Source organism: Lytechinus pictus, chromosome 1 (assembly GCF_037042905.1).
Source record: "Lytechinus pictus isolate F3 Inbred chromosome 1, Lp3.0, whole genome shotgun sequence".
NCBI lineage: Eukaryota > Metazoa > Echinodermata > Echinoidea > Temnopleuroida > Toxopneustidae > Lytechinus > Lytechinus pictus.
This window is the reverse complement of record NC_087245.1, coordinates 11078035-11094321: the sequence shown is the minus strand read 5'-3', so window position 1 is coordinate 11094321 and position 16287 is coordinate 11078035. Positions and strand designations below refer to the sequence as shown.

At 37.3% G+C, this 16287-nt stretch overlaps 1 protein-coding gene across 4 annotated transcripts in view; it reads left to right on the top strand.

Annotated features, from left to right (window-relative positions):
- LOC129255053 (uncharacterized) overlaps nt 1-16287 on the top strand; it is a 70709-nt gene that overhangs the window by 48943 nt on the left and 5479 nt on the right. For 3 of the 4 annotated variants that reach the window (XM_064095918.1, XM_064095916.1, XM_064095919.1), the window contains 17 exons: nt 1953-2230; nt 2491-2636; nt 3264-3426; nt 4086-4109; nt 6356-6736; nt 7016-7387; nt 7824-8183; nt 9874-9987; nt 10211-10564; nt 10700-10883; nt 11372-11649; nt 11879-12024; nt 12693-12855; nt 14123-14236; nt 14623-14736; nt 14971-15324; nt 15463-15646. In XM_064095918.1, coding sequence (XP_063951988.1) covers nt 1953-2230; nt 2491-2636; nt 3264-3426; nt 4086-4109; nt 6356-6736; nt 7016-7387; nt 7824-8183; nt 9874-9987; nt 10211-10564; nt 10700-10883; nt 11372-11649; nt 11879-12024; nt 12693-12855; nt 14123-14236; nt 14623-14736; nt 14971-15324; nt 15463-15646 — 3729 coding nt within the window. The remainder of the gene's footprint in view (nt 1-1952; nt 2231-2490; nt 2637-3263; nt 3427-4085; nt 4110-6355; nt 6737-7015; nt 7388-7823; nt 8184-9873; nt 9988-10210; nt 10565-10699; nt 10884-11371; nt 11650-11878; nt 12025-12692; nt 12856-14122; nt 14237-14622; nt 14737-14970; nt 15325-15462; nt 15647-16287) is intronic. The other variant, XM_064095917.1, reaches the window with a different exon arrangement.

Sequence of the window (16287 nt, the reverse complement as noted above, 5' to 3'; positions counted from 1 at the left end):
CGATTATATGAATAAGGAATGGTAATTTTCTGTACCCGTCTCTGTTTAATTCTGAGGAGAAATCACAGTTGAAATATGTGTCGTGTTGCATTAATTAATGTACCATTTTGGATGTACTATTCTCCCCTTCCTCTCGATTCATTTGGAGGTGTCTTTGTATGTACACTCTAATCTTATGTTTTTTTCAGCAAAATAATTCTTCATTCATTTTTTTTATTATGTCAGTATCTGGTATCCCATTCAAGACCCACCTAGCTCTTCTTAAGTTCTTCCATCTGAGGGAGCTGAAACCCCCGAGTTGCCAAATTATCTTTTTCGTCATTTTGTTATCTCTGTACCAAATCAAAACATTCTTTTTAAGCAATCGCGGAAGTAGTTTACGTTACACCATGTGTAAAGTCCTTTGAGGGACTCAAATATGAAAAGTGGATAGAAATGCACGTAAATGGGAAAGGCAAGAAAGTCGAGGTTTAAAAGTACAGTATTCTTTTTTAAATGAGTGTAGTTCTTAAAAGGACTGTAAACCAGGAGTGGAAAGCTGAGAGGTGACAGAAGGCTGGCTTGAGTCGGCGAAAAGAGAAATAGCAGGTGCTCCACTTCCACGATTGTCCAAACCGCCATGCAAACCTTAAAAAATCATCTGATTCTTTCCAACATACCCGATGACTACGAATACACTGCATTCACCACTCATATTTCATTATATTCAACTGACTGTAAAACATATCAATTTCTGAAATTTCCCGCATTACTTTCTTGGTAATTTTCCACATGAGGAGGTCGTGAGAGATGACACAGCTTTGCCGCACTCCTTCAAGTGCCATCTGCATATCTTGATTGGTTTATATTCTGAACACCAATTGTAATACGTTTAAAGATCTGATATTTCTCACATTACCATCTGATTGGTGAATTCGAACATGTGTGGTGACATTGCACAACCCTGCTAAACTCCTTTCGTGATTTCTGGCCATTTACTGTTTTCTTATCCAAGCATGCCCAGTTCTTTTTTTTGCCAGCCAAAGCCGACTTTGCTAGTAACTCATCAACATTTCCCAGGACCTTAATATTGTTTTTGAACCACAACTATGTATATCTTTCCTTAAATATTATTCGTGACTTACATCTTGTTAATCTTTAAATATTTGAATATATACACTCATCTTCCCCTACTATACACTAGTGAAGGGGAAACAAGGGGGTATGTGGATTTTTTATGCGCTTAGCATTCTGTTTAGGAATATGAATTTTGAGCACTATGAGGCTGTTTGTTACAGACTTGACTGAGGGAATATTTTCAGGTAGGCCTATATGATATGTACCTTCTCTACGATTAGTTGAATAATTAACGGTTATTTTCTTTAGGCGCCTCTGTTTAATTCTGAGGATAAATCACTGTTGAATCATGTTACTGTGGTCCCTCTCTTAGGCTTTAATGATCATGACTTCCCACCTATGTTGGTCTGGTTAATTGTAGTGTCGTGTTACTATTTACTTCATTTCTCAATCGTATTACATTCTAATCAATGGACTCTAATTATTAGTCTAATACATATCAATATATCATGTTTTCTACATTACCACCTCAGTGGTCCATGGGAACATGTGTGGTGACATTGCACATCCCTGCTGAACTCCTCCCGTGATCTCTGGCCATTACTGTTTTCTTATCCCAGCATAGCCTGTACACTTTTTAACCAGCTAAAGTCGACAGGGCATAGATTGCCATCTGCTAGTAATTCATCGACATGTCCCAAGACTTTATATATATCTTTCTGTACCTTCTTTCTCATCCATCCCAAATGCATTCCGATATCTGTGATCGGATCCTAGGTCTCACTCTCATAACGGACTCTATCAACAGTCATCACATGGTAGACCTGTGTAACTCGCATTCATAATATACTCGACCACCACCGTGAATGTATGTCATTTTTGTTCTTAAACTACAGAGAAGGAATGGTAGCCAGTGATTTCACCATCACCCTCGGAATTCGCCATTTGTCTGATAACCATGAGCATAAAGAGGTGAGAGGTGCTGACGACGTCATCATGCATCCAAATTACGGCGCTATCAATGGATTATCAAATGATATCGCACTAATTCATCTTAACGGGCCTGTAGAATTCACTGACTTTGTAAGACCAGCTTGCTTAGCTACTCTACAAAACGAGACGATGGCGTACAGTCGATGTTGGATTGCAGGATGGGGAACCACGTACTTTGGAGGTAACATATTTTACTATACAATATAAGAAATTAATATCTGTGTTTCATGGGGATGCATTTGTTCAAAATATCGTTATGATCAAAAATTCTATAGAGTTTCAGTTTACTGGCCAATTAAGTCTATCTCTAAAGGCTAAAACGTGAGAAAAAAGTTTTTTTTCTTACATGATTAAAAAGTTAACCTCACCATATTGAAATGAAAGGTTAATTCAAGTGCAATTGATTCTCTCAATCCTTTTCCTTTTCTGTTTTTTTTTCAGCTGGTTCAGTTTCAAACGACCTTCAAAAGGCACTTGTTCAGCTTATTAGCGACAACACCTGTAGTTCTCTTTACAGTCAGTACAGTATTGTAGAAGAAGCAGAATTATGTGCTGGTTACATTGAAGGCGGCGTAGATTCTTGTCAGGTAAGACTTTTCTATTCTCAATATTTCTTTTTGTGAACAGACATTCTGATACGTATTACACAGTGATTCTGTTACAAGCGCTGCTGTTCAATTGGCCAGAAGTAAAATACATGATTCGTTATAGAATATTGTTCATAATATTTTGTTGATGGTTCGAATTACTCGAGGTTGCAGAATATTAAGTGACAAAAAATCATTAGTATTTTTGTTTATTTTTCGATGTTGACGGGGTGAGTCTTTCCTGTTCTTACCTGTTTTATTTTAACACGAATAGCCTTTTGCTCTTCAGATTCATTTTTAGTAATTATTTTGAGACAAAACCATGGAGACTGAGAAGGAAGGCACAGTTAATTCTATCATCTCCCCTGACGCATAGTTGTTTTTTGCCATTGTTTTTTTATTCACTATTTTTGTGATTTTAAATGTTGTCATGTGAGAATGAAAATAATCAAGATTTTCTCAGACAAAATAAATTTGATTTGAAAATGGAAATGCTGATGTATCATATAACTTTCTTGTTCTTATACTAACAGTTCTTCGTTTTTTTCTAAAACAAGGTAAATATATATTCACTATTTTCCACTCGTAGTCCTTAGCTTTTTCAACAAATATTTTCCATCGAAACAGGGCGACAGTGGAGGGCCGTTAACTTGCCAGGGTTCTGATGGTCGCTGGCATCTGGTAGGATCTACGAGTTGGGGGATCGGATGTGCTGAGCCAAATTACCCAGGAGTTTATGCCAGGATTTCAAAATACACAGAGTGGATTAAGGATACCATGGGTTACGAAGGTGAAGTTTCTATTCACAATGTTGAACTTCGTTAAGGAACCCTCCCCTTGTTTGAGTTTTAGTTGGCAGGAATTAATCAGAATTTAACCAAAACAGTGATATTTCAAAATGCAGGGAACAATCGGGAGGGAACTTCAAAAAGGAATATTGCTTTTGATTTACCCAAGCTCTTCGAATCCTCTGAATCATTTGAAAATAACTGACTTCCCGGCTAACTTCCCGTATCATTTGGCAATGTTTTAAGGGTGCATGGAATTTCTAATCTGCCTCTAATACAATCTAATTGTTCTATTGAATGTCTAAAAGAACTATGTGATGAACAATTAGCTTCACTGTTTGATACATCGATTCAAGAATAACATCCGAATATGTTAAAGAACACATTTTTTAAGGTGAGACCTTGCATCGATCACCAATGACTGCTACTTCAGCTTTTAGTGTGACTAGAGTCTTTAGAAACAAATTGAGAAGATAATGAAATTTACTTTCTGATCAAAATTAAATATCAATCAGTGTCAAAATATGTTTCAAAATTGCTTTCTAATATGCAGTATAGCACGCGTGATGAATGACTTTTTGTATTAAGTAGGCCTTATGCTTTCGACATTTCTATTTATCACTCTCTCTTCCACATATCCCCATCTGCTCATTTCCATCAGAACCTTCCATTCCAGATAATGAAGGTAAGCAAATACTATGAAATAGTTTCTTAGTAGTATCTTAAATAGTATCATGATTATGATCACGGACATGTCTTAACTGAACAAAAAAAAATAAATAATGGATTGTTTCGCCAAACCAGGGGAACGACCTTATCCGGCATGTCCATCGTGGTATAAGGTTTAAGGTCTATACATGTGAGGTTTGCCATTGGCGGCAGAAGCCAAAAAATCTAGGGGGGACCACAAAAAAATTTAGACAAGCCCCCCCCCCCAAAAAAAAAAGGGTTATCAACCAAAAATTTAAGGGGGGACGCCGGAAAAAAAAATTGACAAGCAAAAAAAAAAAAAAAAGGTTATCAACAAAAAATTTAGGGTGGACCGTCCCCCCTACCTAAAATTTCGGGGGGGGGGGGGGGACACGTCCCCCCCCCCCCCGCTTCCGCCGCCTATGGGGTATCCGCACGTGTGGAATGTGTGGTTGGGTGTTGTGTGAGTGTATCTATGTGATCTGAATAAGAGCAAACTAGAATTTTGTAAACTTTTCAACCTAAACAAAGAAATCCTCAATTGTAGGGGCAAGACTGAGTGAATTAGTATGAGATTAAGTCATGACCTAGTTTTTTTCCTTATAAAAAAGACGTTCAGGTTGTGTCATAGTTTTACCAAATTGACGTGGAATCAAGAAGGCATGGCAGTAAAGGGATGCTGATCATGTAGGAAATCACAATCAGATGACTATTACTATTCAAAGAAATTTGGGGACTAACCCCCCCCCCCCTCTGAATCGTGCTGTGACTTTGTAAAGCATTGTTCAGATCTTGATGCCACTAGTCAAAGCTTGTACAACCTTCATGATCTCATTGATCTGAAGATGTAGTTTCCATTAATAATGAAATCTGGCTATACTTTCCTTCAGTTTTCACTCTCGGGTACGGAAAATGTGAATTAAGATCTGTTTTATGACAAGACAACTTCAATGGCCATTTTACAATTTTCCATGTATCATGATAGAGGGACTGCTTGTAATAATCATGCAAGGCAATCATGGCTATGGGAAATGGCTGTGGCCATGGCTCATCGCGAGCATATAATTTCACCCTCAAATTCCCTTAATTCACTCCCTGTACTATAAAGTCTTTATTTTTGGTTGTCCGTATGTTGTGCAAGTGGGAACTTTTTTTGCGGGCTCGCCTTTTTTCAGCTGCACTCTTCTTTTGGTCTTCCAACGTCTTAAATACTTTTCCAACTTTAGCGGTCAGTGGGAATTTTCTCAAGTGGCCATTCCGGTACATTAACGTAATCTAAATGGTTACAACTATTGTAGCTTTGTCATGATGGCAACGACCATGATAGCGAGGCTCAACAGCAAGTCAAAATTAATATAATGACAGAGTTACAATTAACGATTGTGAATCTGCATGAAAGGGCCCTCACAGCATACGTACCCTTTTTTATCACATCTCTCTCTTGCCGGTTGCAAGGTGTTTTAGGAACAATTTGATGTTATAAAGTCTTTAGGAGTCGTATCATTCTCCATACAGTGGGCATGGCTAATCCAGCGGAGTCTACGTTGTCCGAGGAAGATAAACCTGCTTGGAAGACCGGCGCGAGATAGACTAGTCTGTGTGTTTGGCATCTTGTCATTCCATGAGATGGGCGTTCTATATTTTATCTTGTTTAGCACAGAGCAGAGTACAGAGGACACATAAATCCTTTATTAACCTTCGTCAAGAATTTAGCGTTATCCGAGACGGTTGTGGCTAAGTGAGAGCGTTTTAATGCATGTCTTGACGAGTGATGTATCGTGGGAGAAGAGGTTGTTGCAGATAGTTTACCAAAAGTATGCGATCTTTACCAAAACTAAGTTGCAGCTTCAAGCTTTTAGTCACCAATGAAAAGCGATAGCTGGCCCTGTCATATTTTCATCTTATTCAGACTACTAGGGGAAAAGTCTTTGTAGATCCCAAAGAAACTCTCCGTCTGAGTCTTCAGTTTCTGCGTTTTAGAGGATTTGAAAGCTGCAACATATGCAAATAACAGGACTCCGATGACAGTATCTCACACCTATGTCTGGCTTTGAGGTGAGCATAAAGTTGAACAGCATATTGACTACTCTGGTGTGAAGGTAAGTCTCTTTAATGGCTGGGTTAATGCTGGTTTCAGGAACAATTTATTTCATGGATCTAGAGCATATTTCATCCTGAACTCAAAGAATTCAAATCATTGCCAACTTCAAAAAAATCATATATTTTCATCTTTTTTTTCAGATGACGAAGTTCAGGAAGACGAAACTGAAATCAGTGTATTTGGTATGGGCGAATCCTTGACAGTGGTCTCCCCAAATTTTCCTGATAACTATACCAATGGAGCACAAATGCAATGGCTTGTATCTGGTCCAGAAGAATCCAGAATAGTGGCCATTATTCATTCCTTTGAGCTTGAACACAAAAACGATTACTTATTAATCGGTTCAGGTCTTGATCCAAGCGACCGTACTTCATTACTTGTGAAACTGTCAGGTTCCAGTTTTCCTGAAGAAGTAGTCTCAAGCAACAATGAGATGTGGCTTAATTTCACATCAGACAGCTCAATCACAAGAAAAGGATTCTGGATAGAAATCATGGTGTTTGGTCCCTCCAACATCACAGGTAATATTATACAGTACACCCCATATTTTCTTTCCACATAAGGTTGACGTGACAGATTTTAGTTTTGTATTAACGAAATTATTCAAGTTCAATCCCGGGTTCATTTGATTCAACTAGTATAAGATAAAAAGTGAATACCAATGAATACATAGTAAAGTGGCAATGACAACACAAGCAAATACTTGATAAAATGTGTTCATTTTACAAACAAATTGTTTGTTATTGGATCCGAACTTGTGGATTTACGACAACAAAATCTTCATCTTTCTTTTCAAATAGATAATTTCACAAACAATGAAGTCAGTTTCTTCGGGCTTGGTGAATCATTGACCATCGTATCACCAAATTACCCTGACAAGTATCCAAATGATGTTGCTATGATCTGGCTTGTGTCTGGACCAGAAGATTTTCAGGTTGTAGCCAAGTTTTACGCCTTCGACCTGGAATTACGCCATGACGTCCTTAGTATTGGTTGGGGTCTAGATGCCAGTGATCAGTCATCAGAGCTGATAAGACGTTCAGGTTCTAATCTACCTGAAGATGTAGTTTCCATCAACAATGAAATGTGGCTAAACTTTACTTCAGATTCTAGCGTCAGGGACGAAGGATTTTGGATTGAGATCACAGTTTTTGGACAAGATAATTTTACAGGTTAGTTTTCAAATTTTCCTGTATATCATGAATTAACAACAATACTTGGTAGCATATGCCAAAAACATATCAACCAATATATTAGAAAAAAAAATATGCCACTTGACGGATTATTCATATTAATATCCCGGAATGTTCATGAGTTATTTGAATAAATTAATTAATGCTAGCGCTGATAAAATTGGAAAGTCATTAATAATTACATCTATCATGTCTATTATAAGAATTTATTGTGTGTATTTATAATTTATCTGTACTTCTGCTCATATTAATGCTATCATGTATAATTGCAAGGATCTTCTGCACTGAAGGATTACAGATCTTTAAGAAAATAAACATAAGTAATTAAGGTTTTTAAATATAATTATTTCATTTATGAGCAATCAGATGTATTAATATTAACGAAACTGAAAATTTCTTTCATTCATCTTTTTAGATGCAGTAAATGGGAGTGAAGTCAGCACATTTGGCTACGACGAATCTTTGACCATTGTTTCACCTAATTATCCGAATAAATATCCCAACGATGTGAACCTACAATGGCTTGTTTCTGGACCAGTTGACTACCAAATAGTGGCTTTCTTCCACGCCTTTAATCTAGAAGCCGGACATGACTTCCTCGTAGTCGGTTCTGGGTTGGATCCGGGGATCCAGTCATCGCAGTTATTCAAATTATCCGGCTCGTCATTACCTGAAGAAGTTATTTCTGATAATAATGAAATGTGGCTCAACTTTACATCAGACAGCTCAAATAGATGGACTGGATTTTGGATTGAAATCAAGGTCTATGAAGCTGGTATGTTCAATTAATGGATGTTTGACTTTGATAATTTAATATACCGTATGAACAAGCCATTTGAGCAAATTGAATTTCAGTCTCAACATATTTAATACCTAATTCCCACTTTCACGATTCGTCCGACGATTGAACGGGGATCTTAAGTGTTGAATAGTAGTAATCGTATCAGATCTTATCAGATCAGTCACGGCAGTCGTAATGATATTCCAAATATTCCAAGAGTCTGGGCAAATATTCCACGAATTGCAGATGAGTGGAATATTGGCCATAACGAGTAGAATATTTTTGATATTCCATGAAAGCCATCCAATATAATTATTATCATGTATCCCACCCCTGGCTATAAAGGGGGGGGGGGTATTTGATTAAACAAGTCATATTACTTATCACATAATGGCATCATCACTTCATAAGATCAAATTTGGTCGTTGACATGCGACTTGCATGTAGTTCATTATGACGTAATCGAGTGTAGTTGTGCTCTACGCTGTGCAACGCATTGCTGTCATTGTTGTACGCGTTGTATATTTCACGCATGCGCACAATACTTTTGAATATTTTTATTATACAAACAATGTTTGTTTACGAGTGCAATGGACAGAATACATTGAGGCGTAGCCGAGTTGAATGGATCATTCCATTTCATCTTTCATTGAATGAAGTATTCTGTCCATTACACGAATGGAAATAACATTCATCATTTGGTTTATATGACACCTAAAAAGATTCTTTTTCATATGAAGTTTATGAATTTTGATGCAAAATATGCAAGCTTGGTCTTTTGATTGTCGCGTACATACAGCATGCGCGCTGCAAACACGAGTGGTTTTACTCTTACCGTGTTTACACTTAATCGGCATTTGAATCGGCTCGCGGTTCTGAACCGCGAGCCGATTCAGCATCGGCTTTTTCATAGCGTGTAAACGCGAGCAACTTGAATCGGCTCGCGGTTCAGAACCGGCAATTTGCACCACCAAAGTAGTAGGTTCTGAACCGCGAGCCGATGCAGAATCGGCTTTTTTACTACGTGTAAACAGAAAGCCGATTCTGCACCGGCAATTTATGCGCATTTCAATTACTTTACCATTGTGACGTAATTGTAAGCGCACTGATCCAGCGTTGTCTTTATTATGACGTATATTGTAGGTATGCGTACCATTTCAGGTTTTTGCATCGGCTCGCGGTTCTGAACCGCGAGCTGTAACAACGTGTAAACGCAATCCAAATGCCGATTCTGCATCGGCATTTGGTTCAGAACCAATTGCCGATTAAGTGTAAACACGGTATCTATGGTTTTACTACATAAATAGTGCCTGCAGTCTCAGTGCGCGCGTGCAATGGACAAAATCGTATGGATCCAAAATTGCACGGTTGATGACGTTATTGTAAAATGGGCTGAATGATCGATATCAAACAACCAATCAAATGACAAGGATCTATCTAGGTGTCATAAAAGCTCTCATATTCAATAGCCAAATTTTTACAGGAGCCTACGGGATATTTATGGATTTCGGCTATTCTAGGGATACGCTCTAGTACTGCACAGGCAATTGATGCAGACCAAAATACGTGTTTTTAATGTATGGCTAAAACGCTATATGTACTTCTGATATCTTATTACTGGTATTTGTAATTCAAAATTTGTATAGATATAATTCCGTTCATTGATATTCCATTTTCACGAAAGGTAATCCTACTGATGACTGTGACTTCATGTGCGGAGATGGGACCTGTTTGAAATCTGATGATGTATGTAATGGTGAAAACGACTGCTCGGATTTCTCTGACGAAGATTTATGCCGTAAGTATGAATATTAAATAATCTAAAATTGCTGTTGCTACCATTATTTTTCATAATGAAAGGCAATAGATCCCAGATCGTATCCAGAAATGTTGGGTAATTAATATCAGGCTGTTCCTGAAGAATATCGTCCCACCATAATGCTCAAATTCATTTTGGATATTATGTTGATTGAAGCATCTGCTGTTGTTTAACTTTCCACCGTTCTCTCTTTCATGTGTAGCTGAGTGTAGCGATCTTCAATATTCAACCTGTGAAGCAGTACTCTCCTACGATCGGACTTACTTCCCAAACCCATCAGCCCAAGACCGTGATACTGCAATCAGTTTGATTGAAGGAACGAGCATCATGGAAGAATGCCATGAAGACTTTCTGCTTCTCTTCTGTGGTATGCTTTTTGCTGACTGTCCCCATGGAGGTCCTTCAAGACGCCCTTGTAAGGCACTCTGTGAGGAAGTCACAGATGCATGTCGAGTATCTTACACCATATTGATGGATAAAGACTGGCCCATTGATTGCAATCAATTAAGTGATGAAGGGAATGTTGAAGAGACATACTGTAATGGCGGAGAAGGGGGTAAGTAGAAAGTGTCATGCTTAATTAAGTACTTTCACTTCAAATGAAGCGTGTTTGAAATCATGACCTCCAGCTGCATTGATTACGTCGTCTATCAACTATATTAAGACATTGACTTTTTTAATTGTTTTACAGATTTAACGAATGAAGCTACATGTGGTACCCGACCCGCTGTTGATGATTACCACTCTAGAATAGTTGGAGGAGTTGATGCTGATCTAGGGGAATTCCCTTGGATTGCTACTGTTCAAATGGGAGGTTTCTTTTGTGGTGGTACGTTGATTAGTAACCAATGGGTCTTGACTGCAGCTCACTGCGCGTAAGTATTTCCCTGTGGTTTTCTGGTATTGTAGGGTAATAAACCTGTGCAGCGGTACCAAGTAATGGTTCATTAACTTTAATTTCAATTACCACCTTTTCAATTTTACCTTGCGTTTCAGCGTGGTTTAACTCAAATATTTCCTGACCTTATACTATTCGTGACTTGAATTTTGCCAATATTTGATATTTGACTGATGTATACATCCATCTACCACTACTAGAAGCTAGTTTAGGGTTGACAAGGGGTGTGTGGACTCGGAACCTGATTATTCGTTTGGAACCACAACTATATATCTTTTTGCACCTTTAAGTCATCTTATTCATCCCAAATGCGTTCCGATATACGTAATCGGATCCTAGGTCTTGCCCTCTTGTTAATAAGGGACTCTATCAACAGCCGTCACATGGTAGACCTGTGTAACTCGCATTCATATTCATACTCGAACACCACCGTAAATGTATGCCATTTTTATTCTTAAACTACAGAGAAGGAATGGTAGCCAGTGATTTCACCATCACCCTCGGAATTCGCCATTTGTCTGATAACCATGAGCATAAGGAGGTGAGAGGTGCTGACGACGTCATCATGCATCCAAATTACGGCGCTATTAATGGAATAGCAAATGATATTGCACTTCTTCATCTATCCGAACCTGTTGAATTCACTGATTATGTAAGACCAGCTTGTCTAGCTACTCTTCAAAACGAGACGATGGCGTACAGTCGATGTTGGATCGCAGGATGGGGAACGACGTACTTTGGAGGTAACGTAATTATAGCAAATGAATTTCTAATGTGTTTCATCGGGCTGCATTTGTTCGACATACAGTTATGATTAAACATTTTATAGGTTTTCTTTTTCCCAACTCATTAATTTGCCTTCTAAAGGCTGAAAAGAGAAAAAAATTGTTGTATGATTAAAAATGAACTTCACCATATTAATTCAAATGCAAGTGATTCTTTAAATCCTTTTCCTTTTCTGTTTTTTTTCAGCTGGTTCAGTTTCATACGACCTTCAAAAGGCACTTGTTCATCTTATTAGCGACAACACCTGTAGTTCTCTGTACAGTCAGTACAATATTGTAGAAGAAGCAGAATTATGCGCTGGTTACATTGAAGGCGGTGTAGATTCTTGTCAGGTAAGACTTTTTATTATCAATATTTCTTATTGTAGAATGACATTCTGATGTGCATTAGACATTGGTTCTGTTACGAACCCTGCTGTTCAATTGGCCAGCAGGGTTTCTAACAGAACCAATGTGTAATATATCAGAATGTCATTCCACAATAAGAAATATTGGAATATCTTTCACAATGTTTCGTTAAAGCTTCGAATTGCTTGAGGTTAGCAGAGCATAAAGTAATGAAAAATATTGTTTTATTTTATACTTTTAATCTTGGATGCTAATGATGGGATGAGTCTTTCCTGTTCTTCCCTTCCTTATTACTTTACTCTACTTTATCATTTTGCTCTTCAGACTTTCGTTTCAGTGACTCTATAGAGATAAAACCATAAAGACTGAGGGATCTATCATTTCCCCTGACGCATAGTTGTTTTTATTAATTGACTTTTTTATTCACACTTTTTGTGCTTTCTAATAGTTGTCATGTGGATATCAGGATAATAAAGATTTTCTCAGACAAAATAAAATTTTGATTTGAAAATGGAGATGCTGATGTATTATATAATTTTTTTGTTCCAAAACTAGAAGTTTTTCGTTTTTTTCTGAAACAAGGTAAATGTATATTCATTTTTTTTCCACTCATAGTCCTTAGCCTTTTTAACAAATATTTTCCATAAAAACAGGGCGACAGTGGAGGACCGTTAACTTGTCAGGGTTCTGATGGTCGCTGGCATCTGGTAGGATCTACGAGTTGGGGTGTCGGGTGTGCTGAGCCAAATTACCCAGGAGTTTATGCCAGGATTTCACAGTACACTGACTGGATCATGGATACCATGGGTTTTGAGGGTAAGGTTGTCGGTTCTTGATTACAATGGAGAGAAGAAAATACATTTTATTAGCCACTGCTCCTGGCCTCCTTAGCCTTCATCATTGTCGCAGCAATTTGTTCCTTTGGGAAGAAACGGTTTTCTGATGTGATTCATGATTTATAAAGGGCTAAGTGCGTAGCTAAATGTTTACAATATTCAATAGCTGCAATTCAAAGATTACAAAGAAAATATATTTTAGTGTCGACCACAGGTTCAACATTTTCTGTAAATGGATGAGGGTGGGGGGTGTCATTAAAACTGTTACCGTAAGCTATAAGATGAAAGTGAAACAAATGTACATTCATCATTACAAATAATTTCAAATGTGCAGTAATTACTCCTGCTCATTATCAGAAGTCTAAAGTGCTTTACAATAATGAAGAGCAATAAACCCGACTTCAGCAATTATTGCAAAATATCTGTTAGCCCTAAGTTTTCATTGTGATTTTGCCGTTTATTATATAGTTTACTCATGGGATATGATATATAAATTTCTTTCTTCTAGTAAACTGGTATAAATAGGTAATAGGACATTTACCAACACTTTTATAATACATTGAATCTGAGAAAGTCAAGTATAAGGACGGTAGACCAGATTTGCGTAAAAATCCTTTAGGTCAATGTAAATAATCTCGAAGGTTTTGACAATAATGAAAAACAAAGTATTCTCTTTGACTGAATTAATTGCGGTATATGTCACAGTCACATATATTGAACATTCTAAATCGGAACAATCAAGAAAAATGAAAAAAGAGAGAAATGGGATATAAAAAAAATCAGTCGATGTATAAAAAGAAGAAGTTGAAAAAGGAGGAGCGTTACTAAGAAAGATGTCTTCGTGATGCATTTCTACAGTATAAATAAAGACGAGAAATGTTTTATAATGTTACTAGCATAACTTAAAATCATAAGCATTTATTATACAGCTAACAAGACTTTATACAAAGCACGATAGAAAAAGAAAATAAGGGAAAACTTTGGATTGACGTGGATTGAACTAGCGTGGTCATAATTGCGCTATTTAAACTTGCAAAGTGTGAAGTGTAATTACTTATGTCTATGGTAAAACTAAGTATAAAAAACGTGTACTCCTTAATTTTCTAAACTTAGAACATTTCGAAAGGGGTGAAAGTCACCCAGTTTTGATACCTTATAAAGATCTAAGAAGGAAAAGGGGAATGTTTCGAGTAAAAGAAAAAGGCCCTCATTTTATACAATGAGCATTTTATTGTATTTCATGATAGATAATCCTGCTGATGAATGTTACTTCACTTGCGGAGACGGGACCTGTTTGGAATCTGATGATGTATGCAATGGTGTAAATGACTGTGCAGACTCATCCGACGAAAATTCATGTCGTAAGTTGAGACAATAAATGGAAACATTTATCGTTGTAGTCATAGATTATAATTTGTAGTAAAAAAGTAATAATGATATTTCAGTATTTTTTTTTTACTTTACTCTTTCACAAATATTTTGAAGAGTAGGATATTCATCGGAACATTGATTTTTTTTCTGTCCAATATAAAACCGACATAAAAGGATTTCTGATTTTCTTGATTACCATTAAGATACCTTTAAACTTCTTTGAATATTAATGCACTATAAAACACTTCTGAGAAGCAGTTAATGGTGTGCTTTAGCCAAACAAATCGTCAATTAACCAAATGAACAATGATTCTGTTGGAAAATTTTCATATCTTATTGGATTTACCAATGTTTACCAATTCATATTTCACATCAGATGATTCTACCGATGAATGTTACTTCACTTGCGGAGATGGGACGTGTTTGGAATCCGATAATGTATGCAATGGTGAAAATGATTGTGCCGACTTTTCCGACGAAGATTTATGTCGTAAGTTGAACAATGACACTCACTGGTTTATTTACAATACCACTTGTTGTTAATTCCAATGTACTTCGTAATACAGCAATATCGATTTCTTTCATCGGTCTTTCATCTTAGTCTTCCCACAAGAACATGAATCATCTTGTAAACGGAAGAACAGAAGAACATTGTATCATATGCCGAATTTTCATAGAAAAACGTAAAAGAAGATCGCATAATGATTCTCTTATCTTTGTACAGCCCAATGCAGTGATATCAATTTCTCACGATGTGAAGCAGTACTCTCCTACGATCGGACTTACTTCCCAAACCCATCAGCCCAAGACCGTGATACTGCAATCAGTTTGCTCGAAGAAACAACCATCGTGGAAGAATGTCATGAAGACTTTCTGCTTCTTTTGTGTGGTATGCTTTTTGCTGACTGTCCCCATGGAGGTCCTTCAAGACGCCCTTGTAAGGCACTCTGTGAGGAAGTCACAGATGCATGTCGAGTATCTTACACCATATTGATGGATAAAGACTGGCCCATTGATTGCAACCAATTAAGTGATGAAGGGAATGTTGAAGAGACCTACTGTAATGGCGGAGAAGGAGGTAAGAAGAAAATGTTTTGCTTGAATAAGTACTTTCACTTCAGATGAAGACGTGTTTGAAATCACTACCTCCAGCAGTTATAAGGCCTTCTTTGTCCAGCTATATTGAGGCATTTTAATTTTTCTTATTATACTACAGATTTAACGAATGAAGCTACATGCGGTACCCGTCCAGCTATTGATGATTACAACTCTAGAATAGTTGGAGGAGTTGATGCTGATCTAGGGGAATTCCCTTGGATCGCTACTGTTCAAATGGGAGGTTACTTTTGTGGTGGTACGTTGATTAGTAACCAATGGATCTTGACTGCAGCTCACTGCGCGTAAGTATTCGCCGGTGATTTATTTGGTAGAGTAGGGTAATAAACCTGTGCAGCGGTACCTAGTAACGGTTTATTAACTTTGATTTCAACGAACACATTGACCATCTCACGTTGCGTTTCAGCGTGGTTCAACTCAAAGATTTCCTGACCTAAAATATTATTCGTGACTTGAATCTTGAATATTTGAATGCACACATTCATTTTCCATAAGAAGGTAGATTGGTGGACACGATGGATGTGGGGATGATTTATTGCCTTCATGTTTTTCTTTAGTTATATGAATTCCAAGCACTATGAGGATGTTTGTTAGAGTCTTGACGGAGGGAATATTTTCAAGTAGGACTATATGATACGTACCTTCTCTACGATTATATGAATAAGGAATGGTAATTTTCTGTACCCGTCTCTGTTTAATTCTGAGGAGAAATCACAGTTGAAATATGTGTCGTGTTGCATTAATTAATGTACCATTTGGATGTACTATTCTCCCCTTCCTCTCGATTCATTTGGAGGTATGTACACTCTAATCTTATGTTTTTTTCAGCAAAATAATTCTTCATTCATTTTTTTTTATTATGTCAGTATCTGGTATCCCATTCAAGACCCACCTAGCTCTTCGTAAGTTCTTCCATCTGAGGGAG